Source organism: Ranitomeya imitator, chromosome 1 (genome assembly GCF_032444005.1).
Source record: "Ranitomeya imitator isolate aRanImi1 chromosome 1, aRanImi1.pri, whole genome shotgun sequence".
In the NCBI taxonomy this organism is placed as follows: Eukaryota; Metazoa; Chordata; class Amphibia; order Anura; family Dendrobatidae; genus Ranitomeya; species Ranitomeya imitator.
Genome location: NC_091282.1, coordinates 119,842,628 through 119,858,750, shown reverse-complemented (window position 1 = coordinate 119,858,750; position 16,123 = coordinate 119,842,628). Strand labels below are relative to the sequence as shown.

General features: G+C 42.9%; 1 protein-coding gene across 1 annotated transcript in view; it reads left to right on the top strand.

The window, feature by feature from the left end:
- The window catches only part of ANKDD1B (ankyrin repeat and death domain containing 1B), a 108,003-nt gene that overhangs the window by 83,367 nt on the left and 8,513 nt on the right, over nt 1-16,123 (top strand). Inside the window, exon 14 of the mRNA XM_069750174.1 lies at nt 14,839-14,970. Coding sequence (XP_069606275.1) covers nt 14,839-14,970 — 132 coding nt within the window. The remainder of the gene's footprint in view (nt 1-14,838; nt 14,971-16,123) is intronic.

Here is a 16,123-nt window from a genome sequence, read left to right as displayed (position 1 = left end):
TTGTGAAGCACCTGAGGGTTTAAAGTGCTCACTAGGCATCTAGATAAGTTCCTTGGGGGGTCCAGTTTCCAAAATGGGGTCACTTGTGGGGGAGCTCCAATGTTTAAGCACACAGGGTCTCTCCAAACGCGACATGGTGTCCGCTATCGATGGAGATAATTTTTCATTCAAAAAGTCAAATGGCGCTCCTTCCCTTCCGAGCCTTACCATGTGCCCAAACAGTGGTTTACCCCCACATGTGAAGTATCGGTGTACTCAGGAGAAATTGCCAAACAAATTTTAGGATCCATTTTATCCTGTTGTCCATGTGAAAATGAAAAAATTGAGGCTAAAAGAATTTTTTTGTGAAAAAAAAGTACTTTTTCATTTTTACGGATCAATTTGTGAAGCACCTGGGGGTTTAAAGGGCTCACTATGCATCTAGATAAGTTCCTTGGGGCGTCTAGTTTCCAAAATGGGGTCACTTGTGGGGGAGCTCCAATTTTTAGGCACACGGGGGCTCTCCAAATGTGACATGGTGTCCGCTAAAGAGTGCAGCCAATTTTTCATTCAAAAAGTCAAATGGCGCTCCTTCCCTTCCAAGCCCTGCCGTGCGCCCAAACAGTGGTTTACCCCCACATATGAGGTATCAGCGTACTCAGGACAAATTGGACAGCAACGTACATGGTTCAGTTTCTCCTTTTACCATTGGGAAAATAAAAAAATTGTTGCTGAAAAATCATTTTTGTGACTAAAAAGTTAAATGTTCATTTTTTCCTTCCATGTTGCTTCTGCTGCTGTGAAGCACCTGAAGGGTTAATAAACTTCTTGAATGTGGTTTTGTGCACCTTGAGGGGTGCAGTTTATAGAATGGTGTCACTTTTGGGTATTTTCAGCCATATAGACCCCTCAAACTGACTTCAAATGTGAGGTGGTCCCTAAAAAAAATGGTTTTGTAAATTTCGTTGTAAAAATGAGAAATCGCTGGTCAAATTTTAACCCTTATAACTTCCTAGCAAAAAAAAATTTTGTTTCCAAAATTGTGCTGATGTAAAGTAGACGTGTGGGAAATGTTATTTATTAACTATTTTGTGTCACATAACTCTCTGGTTTAACAGAATAAAAATTCAAAATGTGAAAATTGCGAAATTATCAAAATTTTCCCCAAATTTCCGTTTTTATCACAAATAAACACAGAATTTATTGACCTAAATTTACCACTAACATGAAGCCCAATATGTCACGAAAAAACAATCTCAGAACCGCTAGGATCCATTGAAGCGTTCCTGAGTTATTACCTCATGAAGGGACACTGGTCAGAATTGCAAAAAACGGCAAGGTCTTTAAGGTCAAAATAGGCTGGGTCATGAAGGGGTTAAGGGAGGATATTAGCGAAGGGAATGAGGATGTCGAGTCCATATGGGTCGAAATTCATGGAGGGAAAAATGGTAACAAAATTCTCATTGGGGTCTGTTACAAACCCCCAAATATAACAGAAACCATGGAAAGTCTACTTCTAAAGCAGATAGATGAAGCTGCAACCCATAATGAGGTCCTGGTTATGGGGGACTTTAACTACCCGGATATTAACTGGGAAACAGAAACCTATGAAACCCATAAAGGCAACAGGTTTCTGCTAATAACCAAGAAAAAATTATCTTTCACAATTGGTGCAGAATACAACCAGAGGAGCAGCACTTTTAGACCTAATACTATCTAATAGACCTGACAGAATAACAAATCTGCAGGTGGTCGGGCATCTAGGAAATAGCGACCACAATATTGTACAGTTTCACCTGTCTTTCACTAGGGGGACTTGTCAGGGAGTCACAAAAACACTGAATTTTAGGAAGGCAAAGTTTGACCAGCTTAGAGATGCCCTTAATCTGGTAGACTGGGACAATATCCTCAGAATTAAGAATACAGATAATAAATGGAAAATGTTTAAGAACATCCTAAATAGGCAGTGTAAGCAGTTTATACCTTGTGGGAATAAAAGGACTAGAAATAGGAAAAACCCAATGTAGCTAAACAAAGAAGTAAGACAGGCAATTAACAGTAAAAAGAAAGCATTTGCACTACTAAAGCAGGATAGCACCATTGAAGCTCTAAAAAACTATAGGGAGAAAAATACTTTATCTAAAAAACTAATTAAAGCTGCCAAAAAGGAAACAGAGAAGCACATTGCTAAGGAGAGTAAAACTAATCCCAAACTATTCTTCAACTATATCAATAGTAAAAGAATAAAAACTGAAAATGTAGGCCCCTTAAAAAATAGTGAGGAAAGAATGGTTGTAGATGACGAGGAAAAAGCTAACATATTAAACACCTTCTTCTCCACGGTATTCACGATGGAAAATGAAATGCTAGGTGAAATCCCAAGAAACAATGAAAACCCTATATTAAGGGTCACCAATCTAACCCAAGAAGAGGTGCGAAACCGGCTAAATAAGATTAAAATAGATAAATCTCTGGGTCCGGATGGCATACACCCACGAGTACTAAGAGAACTAAGTAATGTAATAGATAAACCATTATTTCTTATTTTTAGGGACTCTATAGCGACGGGGTCTGTTCCGCAGGACTGGCGCATAGCAAATGTGGTGCCAATATTCAAAAAGGGCTCTAAAAGTGAACCTGGAAATTATAGGCCAGTAAGTCTAACCTCTATTGTTGGTAAAATATTTGAAGGGTTTCTGAGGGATGTTATTCTGGATTATCTCAATGAGAATAACTGTTTAACTCCATATCAGCATGGGTTTATGAGAAATCGCTCCTGTCAAACCAATCTAATCAGTTTTTATGAAGAGGTAAGCTATAGACTGGACCACGGTGAGTCATTGGACGTGGTATATCTCGATTTTTCCAAAGCGTTTGATACCGTGCCGCACAAGAGGTTGGTACACAAAATGAGAATGCTTGGTCTGGGGGAAAATGTGTGTAAATGGGTTAGTAACTGGCTTAGTGATAGAAAGCAGAGGGTGATTATAAATGGTATAGTCTCTAACTGGGTCGCTGTGACCAGTGGGGTACCGCAGGGGTCAGTATTGGGACCTGTTCTCTTCAACATATTCATTAATGATCTGGTAGAAGGTTTACACAGTAAAATATCGATATTTGCAGATGATACAAAACTATGTAAAGCAGTTAATACAAGAGAAGATAGTATTCTGCTACAGATGGATCTGGATAAGTTGTAAACTTGGGCTGAAAGGTGGCAGATGAGGTTTAACAATGATAAATGTAAGGTTATACACATGGGAAGAAGGAATAAATATCACCATTACACACTGAACGGGAAACCACTGGGTAAATCTGACAGGGAGAAGGACTTGGGGATCCTAGTTAATGATAAACTTACCTGGAGCAGCCAGTGCCAGGCAGCAGCTGCCAAGGCAAACAGGATCATGGGGTGCATTAAAAGAGGTCTGGATACACATGATGAGAGCATTATACTGCCTCTGTACAAATCCCTAGTTAGACCGCACATGGAGCACTGTGTCCAGTTTTGGGCACCGGTGCTCAGGAAGGATATAATGGAACTAGAGAGAGTACAAAGGAGGGCAACAAAATTAATAAAGTGGATGGGAGAACTACAATACCCAGATAGATTAGCGAAATTAGGATTATTTAGTCTAGAAAAAAGAAGACTGAGGGGCGATCTAATAACCATGTATAAGTATATAAGGGGACAATACAAATATCTCGCTGAGGATCTGTTTATACCAAAGAAGTTGACGGGCACAAGGGGGCATTCTTTGCGTCTGGAAGAGAAAAGCTTTTTCCACCAACATAGAAGAGGATTCTTTACAGTTAGGGCAGTGAGAATCTGGAATTGCTTGCCTGAGGAGGTGCTGATGGCGAACTCAGTCGAGGGGTTCAAGAGAGGCCTGGATGTCTTCCTGGAGCAGAACAATATTGTATCATACAATTATTAGGTTCTATAGAAGGACGTAGATCTGGGGATTTATTATGATGGAATATAGGCTGAACTGGATGGACAAATGTCTTTTTTCGGCCTTACTAACTATGTTACTATGTTACTTAAACAGAATAGCGGATATGTATATACTGGACCATAGCCAGTCGCTCATGACGCTTTATCTACCCCTGATGAAGTTGCCTTAGGTTTGGCGATGCAAGTGAGGTTTATTTGGTGTCCTATCTCTTAATGAAGATTTATACTTTATTGGTGATCCTCGCCATATTTTGTACTCTTCTTTGTCTTTTACTATCCATATGGTTTGTTGACTACTTGATAAGTTGATCCCAATATTTTTGTAGTGCCCACCTTGCTCGTTCTGTATAAGCTGAAATTTAAGTTTATGCGGTTAATTTGCACCAAGAATTTTGCGCCTCAAAGGATGTTTGTCACAACTCTGTTGTCAGAACACCCAGGGCCAGGGGCTTCTTCCCTGTCCTTAATGCGGGGGGGACGCCCTAGCTATCACTGCTCCCCAGATTTCTTCTGAAGGTTAAGGTGCCACGTACCTTGCTGACTCCTGATTTAGCCCTATATCTGTCCCCCTGCCACACCCAGGAAAGTGGGGAGTAATAGTATATATGTGTAACATAAAAAAAAAAAAAAAAAAAAATATATATATATATATATATATATATATATATATATATATATATATATATATATATATATATACACACACACAGTACAGACCAAAACCGGTTTTACGTACCGGTAATAGGATTTTACGGAGCCACGACAGCACCCCTACGAGAGGGGATCCGCCCACTTTCCGGACAGGAACCTACAGGATTTAAAGGGGCGGTCCCCCTCACCACTCCAGTTTGTGTTTCAGAGTATAAGGGACACCGCCATTGAGTTAGTACATAAACATATAAACTTAAACATTACTAAATACCATCACCTTCTAAAGAGTGATTTTTTAACAAGCACACTTTCTCCAAAAGGGTGCAGAAACCAGTGATCAACTACGGGGGGGAATGTGCGGGTGCTGTCGTGGCTCCGTAAAATCCTATTACTGGTACGTAAAAAACGGTTTTCCTATAGCCATGACAGCATCCCTACGAGAGATTTTCAAAGATCAATCACCTGGGAGGGACTACAGCACTAAGTACTGTACGGCCAAAAACTAAATTGGCCTCTGAAGATAAGTCAAGACGATAATGTCTATAAAAGGTGGAAGGAGATGACCACATTGCCGCCTTACATATTACGTCTATGGAGACGTCCGCTCTTTCCACCCAGGATGAGGCCATGGCTCGAGTGTTGTGGGCCCTGATGCCATCTGGTGGTGTCTGGCCTTTAGCAGTATAAGCAAGATATATGGCATCTCTTATCCATCTGGCGATAGACGCTATAGTTACACTCGCCCCTTTCCTTGGATTCTGAAAGGAGACAAACAGAGCCCTACTCTGCCTCCATTGTTCTGTCCTGTGTAGATATTCTAATAGAGTTCTTCTGACATCCAATAATAATGTGATATTTCTGCTTGTCAGCTGAATTCGGATTGTCACAGAAAGATGGTAAAATTATTTCCTGACTTCTATGAAATTTGGAAGCTACTTTTGGTAGGTATGCTGGGTCTGGTTTTAATACTACCCTATCTTGAAAGACCATTAAATAAGGAGGATCTATCGACAAAGCTTGTAAGTCACTCACTCTCCTAGCAGAGGTCAGGGCTACTAGGAAGGCTGTTTTTAAAGTAAAATTTTTTATGGAGACAGAATCTAATGGCTCAAAGGGGGGTTCTGTTAGTTCTGTTAAGGCGTCTAAAACCAAATTTAAGTCCATGGTGGTAATCTAGGGATAAACACTGGGTTACTACGTTCAGTGGCCCTCATAAATCGGGAAACCCATCTATTTCCCGCCACATCGCTGTTATATAACGCTCCCAAAGCTGATACTTGGACTCTAAGGGTATTTACCGCCAAGCCCAATTCTCGGCCCTTCTGTAAAAACTCCAGAATAGCCGGAATTGGAACCTTGCCTGAAAAGGGATTTTGATAGAAGGCAAGGAACTTTTTCCAAGTTTTTGCATAGATTTTAGTGGTAACTTCTTTCCGGCTCTTTAAAAGGGTAGATATGAGAGCCTCTGAAAACCCTCTTCTCCTCAACAACTCCCTCTCAAATTCCACGCCGTCAGATGCAGGGATTCCACATTTGGGTAACGGAATGGACCCTGAGAAAGAAGCTCCGGGCTGGTCGGCAGTACCCAGGGGTCGGACACAGACATTGCCCTGAGTAACGAGAACCATGCCCTCCTGGGCCAAAAGGGGGCAATCAGGATCACTCTCGCTCTCTCCTCCCTGATCTTCCTGAGGACTATAGGGATCAGACACATTGGGGGGAACGCATAAGCCAGAGGGAAACCCCAGTGTATTTGAAGGGAGTCTATTATACAGGGCTTGTCCGCCACCTGAAGAGAAGCGAACTTCCTGGTCTGCCTATTCTCTCTCGTTGCAAATAGATCGATAACGGGCAACCCTCATAGGTCTACTATCTGTTTGAACACACATCGATTCAGAACCCATTCTCCCTGACGTAGAGAATGACGGCTGAGGTAATCTGCTTCTGTGTTGAGCTCTCCCCGAATGTGAACAGCTGATAGAGAGCGAAAGTGGGCTTCGGCTACTTTGAGTATGTCTGTGGCGGTGTTCATTAGGGATCTTGACCTTGTACCCCCTTGATGGTTGAGATACGCCACTACTGTTGTGTTGTCTGTCTGGACTCTTACATGTGAATCCTGCAGAGATGGAAGCAAGCTGAGTAAAGCCTTCTTTACTGCTGTGAGCTCTTTCCAATTTGAGGACTCTTGAGCCTCTAAGAGAGACCATTGCCCTTGAGTCCAAACATCTCCTATATGAGCTCCCCAACCTATTGGACTGGCATCGGTTGTGACCGTGTTGTCTGGTACTATACTCCAGCGTACTCCTTTTTCTAAATGTATCCTGCTTAACCACCATCTCAGACTGTGTAGAGTGGCGGTGGACAGCCTGAGTCTTCCGCCCAATTGCCCTTGAAGACTCCTCTCTGCATCCAAGACTTGGGCCTGCAATACCCGAGTGTGGAATTGAGCCCACTGGACGGCTGGTATGCAAGACGTTAGGGATCCCAGAAGGGACATAGCGTCTCTTAAAGTCAGATCTGGCTTCCTTGTTACCGTACTGACTTTGTGTACAATCCTCTGCTTTTTGTCTTCCGGAAGGAAACATTGTTGCTCTTCCGAATCTAGCAGAATACCCAGGAAGGTCTAAGTTGTTGATGGTTCCAATCTTGATTTTTCCATATTGACTATCCACCCCAAGTCCTGTAAGGAAGATATTACATGATTTAGGCGAGTACTACACTGAAAAAACGAATTTCCCACTACCAGGAAGTCATCCAAGTAGGGTATAATTAATGTATCCTGTTCTCTGACATGGGCCATTACTTCCGCCATGACTTTAGTAAACACCCTCGGCGCCATAGATATACCAAATGGCATTGCAGCAAACAAAGTGTCTGACCTGGTCGTTTAAGCGCACCGCCATTCTGAGGAATTGTTGATGATCCTGGTGAATGGGCAGATGGTAATACGCATCTTTTAAATCCAGGACTGTCATATAACATCTGGGAAAAAGAAGTTTAGTCACCGTTTTAATAGATTCCATCTTAAAGGCATGATAATTTAGATGTTTGTTCAATCTCCGTAAATTTATGATGGTTCGAAAGGATCCATCTGGCTTGGAGATTAAGAATAAAGGGGAATAGAACCCTTTCCCCTGTTGATGTTTCGGAACCTCCACTATAACTTCCTTCTGTCTTAACATATGGACCTCTTTTTCAAGGGCTTTTTGTTGGTCTAAGGAATCAGGGGCAGTCAAGATATAAAAATCAGAAGGTTTCTCCCGAAACTCTAATTTTAACCCTGAATCAATTATACCTAAAACCCAATTACTCGCAGTTATTTGAGCCCACTGCACATAGAAATATTTTAACCTGCCCCCTACTGGAAGATCTTTACTATCGATAATTTCTTCTTCTTCTTGAGGAAGATGATGAGGCATTAAAGTCCGAACCTTTCTTTTTCGGGTCTGTTGGTTCTCAGTCTCGGTTGTGGTAAGGTCTTCGGTATTGGAAGCGCCTCCTGAAGGTATTCCAAAAGGTAGGATTGAAAGCTTTAGGAAAACCTTTCTTCCTATCCTCAGCTTTAGCTAGGATATCATCCAATACCGGGCCAAATAGGTACTCACCCCTACACGGTATTGTACACAGTTTAGCTCTCGCCTGGGCATCTCCTTTCCAGGTTTTAAGCCATAAGGCTCGGCGAGCCGCGTTTGAGAGGCCTGCTGATCTTGCCGCTAACTTTAAAGAATCCACCGATGCATCCGCTAAATACGACACCCCTTCCCGTATTTGCGAAAGAGAGTTCAGCATCTTGTCTCTGGGCACCTTGGATTTCAGCTGTTCCTCCAGCTGTGATATCCACACCATGACTGATCTAGCCGTACACGTGCTAGAGACAGCAGGCTTAAACGCTCCCGCAGATGATTCCCACACTTTCTTCAAAAACATGTCGGCTTTTCTATCCAACGGATCTTTCAGAAGGCCCACATCCTCTAGCGGCAAAGCACCGGCTTTAGACATAGAAGCCACCGCTGCATCCACTTTTGGAACTTTCATCCATTCTGCCAGATCATTGTCGTCAAAGGGATATCTTCTCTTGGCTGATGACGGCAGGAAACCTTTATCCTGCTTATCCCATTCCCGCTTTATAAGGGACTTAACTGTATCCACCACCGGGAATGCCTTACGACTCCTCTGGCACAAGCCCGCAAACATTCCTTGCTCTCTGCAACACCCATGGTAGCTCGGACTCCTTTAACTAACATGTCAATGTTCTCCACCGAGAAACAAGGCCTTCCCTCTTCATCTGAGGAGGATGGAGATGAGGAGCGGGAACATTCACCCTTTTTGCGGGGACAGACTAGATCCTGGAGATAAGTCCCTGCCCGACCTTCCCTGGCGGCTGCCTCTAAGGGAATAACTTATTTCCTCCCTTATGACCGCTCTAAGGTCTGATGACCGAAGGGGAGCTTCCTCTTCTAAGGTCTCACAGATGCAAGCCTGACAAAGCCTCTTGGTATAACTGTCAGGCATTGGAGTCATGCATAGAGCACATTGCTTGTGCTTAGATTTAGCTGTTTTTTTCCCCCTAAAACAAAAGCACAAATAACAGACCATATCAGCACCAGGTGTCTAGTTAACACTCACCATTAAGGCTGACTCTGTGAATACCGGTTCTGGAGGAGTAGGGTCCAAATGTGACGCTGGGGCGCTCGCACGCTGCTGCCCCCGTACCACGCTGCTGCTGCTTCTCCTTGAGCGGCCGCTACCGCTCTTACTGCGCTGCTCCGTTCCCTCTCCATGAGGGTGCTCGGCGTCCCCTACTGAGGACATGGCTGCACAACTCATTCCATAGGCGCCGCTCTTTTACAGCGCTGCAGCGCTCCTCCCGTGGCTTACCCCGGAAGTGTACTAACTACTTCCAGGTTCACCAGCGCCGGTGTGGACGCTGCACACCGCGCTCAACTGCGGACCAGGACGGCACTGCCCGACTCCTGGGACACGCTCCGTATGGCCAGACAAGGGGGGGTCTGCGCGCAGGACACCCCCGACGCTGCTTCCGAGCCCCCGATTCTGCCGTTCCCACAGATACCACGCAGAGGCATGGAGGCCCGGGTAAGACTGCTGCTGCAGGCTCCCGCCGTCTGGACAGGAACCTAAACTGGAGTGGTGAGGGGCACCGCCCCTTTAAATCCTGTAGGTTCCTGTCCGGAAGGTGGGCGGATCCCCTCTCGTAGGGGTGCTGTCGTGGCGATAGGAAAAGTTTGGACACCTTCTCATTTAAAGATTTTTCTGTATTTTCATGACTATGAAAATTGTACATTCACACTGAAGGCATCAAAACTATGAATTAACACGTGGAATTATATACTTAAAAAAGTGTGAAAAAACTGAAATTATGTCTTATATTCTATGTTCTCCAAAGTAGTCACCTTTTGCTTTGATGACTGCTTTTCACACTTTTGGCATTCTCTTGATGAGCTTCAAGAGGTAGTCACCGGGAATGGTTTTCACTTCACAGGTGTGCCCTGTCAGGTATAATAAGTGGGATTTCTTGCCTTATAAATGGGGTTGGGACCATCAGTTGTGTTGAGCAGAAGTCTGGTGGATACACAGCTGATAGTCCTACTGAATAGACGGTTAGAATTTGTATTATGGCAAGAAAAAGCAGCTAAGTAAAGAAAAACGAGTGGCCATCATTACTTTAAGAAATGAAGGTCAGTCAGTCTGAAAAATTGGGAAAACTTTGAAAGTGTCCTCAAGTGCAGTGGCAAAAACCATCAAGCGCTACAAAGAAACTGGCTAACATGAGGACCGCCCCAGGAAAGGAAGACCAAGAGTCACCTCTGCTTCTGAGGATAAGTTTATCTGAGTCACCAGCCTCAGAAATCGCAGGTTAACAGCAGCTCAGATTAGAGACCACGTCAAGGCCACACAGAGTTCTAGCAGCAGACACATCTCCACAACAACTGTTAAGAGGAGACTTTGTGCAGCAGGCCTTCATGGTAAAATAGTTGCTAGGAAACCACTGCTAAGGACAGGCAACAAGTAGAAGAGACTTGTTTGGGCTAAAGAACACAAGGAATGGACGTTAGACTAGTGGAAATCTGGGTTTTGGTCTGATGAGTCCAAATTTGAGATCTTTGGTTCCAACCACCGTGTCTTTGTGCGACGCAGAAAAGGTGAACAGATGGACTCTACATGCCTGGTTCCCACCGTGAAGCATGGAGGAGGTGTGATGGTGTGGGGGTGCTTTGCTGGTGACAATGTTGGGGATTTATTCAAAATTGAAGGCATACTGAACCAGCATGGCTACCACAGCATCTTGCAGAGGCATGCTATTCCATCTGGTTTGCGTTTAGTTGGACCAGCATTTATTTTTCAACAGGACAATGACCCCAAACACACCTCCAGGCTGTGTAAGGGCTATTTGACCAAGAAGGAGAGTGATGGGGTGCTACGCCAGATGACCTGACCTTCACAGTCACCAGACCTGAACCCAATCGAGATGGTTTGGGGTGAGCTGGACCGCAGAGTGAAGGCAAAAGGGCCAACAAGTGCTAAGCATCTCTAGCTGGGAACTGCTTCAAGATTGTTGGAAGACCATTCCCGGTGACTACCTCTTGAAGCTCATCAAGAGGATGCCAAGAGCATGCAAAGCAGTCATCAAAGCAAAAGGTGGCTACTTTGAAGAACCTAGAATATAAGACATAATTTCAGTTGTTTCACACTTTTTTGTTAAGTACATAATCCCACGTGTTAATTCAAAGTTTTGATGCCTTCAGTGAGAATGTACAATTTTCATAGTCATGAACATACAGAAAAATCTTTAAATGAGAAGGTGTGTCCAAACTTTTGGTCTGTACTGTACACAAACCAGACTAACAAGGGAGGACGTACAGGGGTAAATGAAAATATTAAACATACAAATATGCACTCACAGAGATAAGATAAGGGGAAATAAGGGTGATAAACAAAATAGGAGATGATGAGGAATCGCAAAAAGCAGAAACACCAAGCAATAATCACAGATCAACACTGCAAAAGCCAGTACTAACTTTTTTTTTTTTAGGTATAGGCTTTTACCAAGTTAAAATTCCAAAGTCGACTGCTACTCACCCTCCCCTTGTCCAGCACTTCCTCTCTGCAACTACCCAAGGTAATTGTTTACAGGCTGCAGCAGAAACATCACTAATTCAATGAACATGAGCACTACAGCTAACACTGGGCTCACTGAATCTCAATATAGACGGCACAAGCTGCTGTGCCTAGAGATTGGCTGACATGGTCATGTGTGCAGGATGTCAGCAAATACCAGAACAGTGGTAAAGAGGCAGTGCTAGCCTTCAAAGAGGGTGAGTTTACTATTTTAACCTGGCAGAAGCCTATGGGGACGATCCATTTCTACCCAGAAGAGTACTTTAATTGTTGATTTGGTTGATAAATACTGAGGTGACCTGATATAATTGGATTTGTAAAGAATGCTATTCACACAAAGTGGTAAAAGTGTAGTTTTCAACCTTCCCTATCTATTGTGCTGCAGCACCAAACAAAATACATGTACAATATTTGGTGTAGTTTTGCTATGGTACTATAATTGTAACTTTTCATACAATCTACACTTCATGTGAACCAGCCCTCAAAACGACATACTTTCCCTAGTGTTATAATTAAAATTTGTTTTTTATACCATAAATATCTGGAAGCACCAACTATCCGTCTGACACTAGTAGTAGTGATCATAGTACACTTCCAATGTCCTCTGAGATCAGTAGTTCGGTCATTAGGAAGCCATCCTGTTTTGATTTGTTCCAAGTACCAACATTTTTTATGGTTAGATTCAAAGGAATTTGGCAGGATGGTATAGATCAGTGTGTAATTTGGATATTAGCAGTCTTTCTCCCTTTCTATCAACCATTTCAGAGTTAAAGACCTGGTTAGGCACCATTGCTTCCAGTTACATCACCCACGCCCAATGGACCCATTATCTTATAATAAGATATATTGGGCCCAATTACATGTGTGCCGTTTTTTTTTTTTTTTTTTTACAATCTTTCCATTCGCACCTTTTTATACACTGCTCAAAAAAAAATAAAAGGGAACACTAAAATCCCACATCCTAGATATTACTGAATGAAATATTTCAGTTGCAAGTCTTTATTCATTACATAGTGGAATGTGTTGAGAACAATAAAACATAAAAATGATCAACGTAAATCAAAATGAATTTCCCATGGAGGTCCGGAGTTGGAATGATGCTCAAAATCAAAGTGGAAAAACAAATTACAGACTGATCCAACTTCAGTGGAAATGCCTCAGAACAAAGAAATGATGTTCAGTTGTTTGTGTGTTGCCTCCATGTGCCTGAATGACCTCCCTACAACGCCTGGGCATGCTCCTGATGAGGCAGCGGATGGTCTCCTGAGGGATCTCCTCCCAGACCTGGACTAAAGCATCCGCCAACCCCTGGAAGTCTGCAGTGCAACGTGACGTTGGTGGATGGTACGAGACATGATGTCCCAGATGTGTTCAATCGGATTCAGGTCTGGGGAACGGGCTGGCCAGTCCATAGCTACAATGCCTTCATCTTGCAGGAACTGCTGACACACTCCAGCCACAGTCTGGCATGGTCCTGCATTAGGAGGAACCCAGGGCCAACCGCACTAGCATATGGCCTCACAAGGGGTCTGAGCATCTCATCTCGGTACCTAATGGCAGGCTACCTCTGGTGAGCACATGGAGGGCCGCGCCACACCATTACTGATCCACTGCCAAACCGGTCATGCTGAAGGATGTTGCAAGCAGCAGATTGCTCTCCACGGCATCTTCAGACTCTGTCACATATTCTCAGTGTGAACCTGCTTTCATCTGTGAAGAGCACATGGCGCCAGTGACAAATTTGCCAATCCTGGTGTTCTGTGGCAAATGCCAAGCGTCCTGCACGGTGTTGGGCTGTGAGCACAACCCCCATCTGTGGACGTGGGCACTCAGACCATCCTCATGGAGTCGATTTCCAACAGTTTGTGCAGACATGCAGACACATGCACATTTGTTGCCTGCTGGAGGTCATTTTACAGGTCTCTGGCTGTGCTCCTTCTGTTCCTCCTTGCACAAAGGTTGAGGTAGCGGTCCTGCTGCTGGGTTCTTGCTCTCCTATGGCCCCCTCCACGTCTCCTGGTGTACTGGCCTGTCTCCTGGTGGCACCTACAGCCTCTGGACACTGCGCTAACAGACACCGCAAACCTTCTTGCCTCAGCTCGCTTTGATGTGCCATCCTGGATGAGCTGCACTACCTGAGCCACTTGTGTGGGTTGTAGAGTCCGTCTCATGCTACCACGAGTGTATAATAATTTCCATCTGTTGTCTATTCCATTTGCACAACACCATGTGAAATTGATTGTCAAACAGTGTTGCTTCCTAAGTGGACAGTTTGATTTCACAGAAGTTTGATTTTCTTGGAGTTATATTCTGTTGTTTAAGTGTTCCCTTTATTTTTTTGAGCAGTGTATCTCAGATGTGCTTGCCTGGTCTTTTATTTGCTTTATTTTTGTTGGCCCTTGGGGCAAAGTTTGGGATTTTCAGATGTTTTCACCTGAATCATAATTTACGACTTTTCGAATAGTTGGAAAGTTTGTTGGAAAGGTAGTCCAGTTCATCCCTTGGAGTGACTTAATGTATATATTAAATTGTGGCTACATTTTTGAAAACCATGTGACTTTTTGCACAGAAAAAGGATAAAGACAAAAATAAAAGACCGGTTTTGACTTTGCACAATATTTGTAAACCGTGTGCGCCATTTTGATGAATTAACCACAAAAAATGGTATTGAATACAAGACAAGAAAAGTTGTTTACAAAAATGCAAATGATGCATTGGAGCCATTGTTTTGATAGGATGCAATCTGAGTAACTGGTTACTACGGCCGTGCTTCCTGATGGACTACTATGGAAGACTCAAGCTGCTGGGCTGCGTATTCTTTATATCCAGTTTTTGTAAAATGACTTATTTGATATCAAGACTGGCATTGTGTTGGCTGAAGTCAATCCATGACATTGTCCATCTTGGCTTACACAATCCCTCCTCTCAGGAGAGAACTCTAAAGCTGAATTCCTCTTACTTTGATTTGCCACAATTTTACATTGTGGACCATTTTTATGCATTTTATAGTTTTTTAAAAAAGTGTGTTTCACCTGCAAAAGCCACAAGATATAATGCTGCAACGTGTCAACACATTGTAACAATTCAGTATTGTAATTTTCTTCTATTAACAGATAAATTCAGCTACAAGGAACACGGCAATCGGATGTTGCTCATATGGCTACATGGCGTCTTACTGAAAAAAGAAAATCCAATTAAATCTTTATACGAGGATCTGGTGAAGATGGGGCACCCACAGCTCGCTGGTAATTCACACTTTTTTTTTTTACACTACATAAAACTTCCACTTTTGAATAATCCATCTTAGTACAGTTCTGTAGTTAATTGCTCCAGAACCTTGTGGTGTTATACAATTTTAAGCATAAGTAAAATAAGTATTGGACACGTCACTAATATTAAATATAAGTAAATATATTTCTAAATGTGCCATTGACATGAAATTCTCACCAGATGTCAGTAACAACTCATCCAATGCACACAGGGAAAGATATCAAACACATAGACGTCCATTAATTAAGTTGTGTGTAATAATGACAAATGACGCAGGGAAGAAGTATTGAAGACATGAAGAAAGAGGTACAAAAAACAATGGATAAAGTCAGGACACCAGATGAAATTTATCAGTAATTAGAAAGCAATCCTGCCACTTACTGAAAGTAATATCAACTGGTCCAACTGATGGCCTATAAAAAGGTGTCTCATTACTAAGGTGCCACACAAGAAATATCTCAAGATGGGTAAAACCAGTGAGCGTTTGCAATACCTTTGCAACATTATTGTTGTAAAACATACTGATAACATTGATTACAGAAAAATTTCTAAACTACTGAAGGCTCCAGTACTGTTGGGGCCATAATCTGGAAGTGGAAAAAAGATAATTTTTCCATAAAAAGGTGACGTCCATGTGCTCTTTGCAAGATTTCAGAGATAGGAGAGAGAATAATTAGTAGAAGAGTTGTCCAAAAGCCAAGGACCATTTGGGGAGATCTACAAAAAGACCTGGAATCAGCTAAGCTATAAGTAATGCACTCAACCTCCATAGCCTGTATGCACGCTAACCTGTGAACTACTGGGAGACTATGGCCTGGTCAGATGAGACCGAAATTGAACTCTTTGGATGCCATAGTACACACCATGTTTGGAGGTAAAAGGCACTAAATAAACCCTGCAATGTTTGGTTGGGGTGGTTGTTTTTATCAAGTAGTTTGCACCTGTGCCGCTCCTAGCCTTTATCAGTGGAGGCCTGCTGCATCCTGCTATGTGTGCATTTGTCATCAGACAGGGTTTTGGGAAGGCCGTATCTCATGGTATGTATTTTTTCTGAGTTTTTTCTATGTTAGCTGTTTTTTGATATTAGTGGTAGGACCCGCAATATTATGGGGACCCTTGACGTTGGGT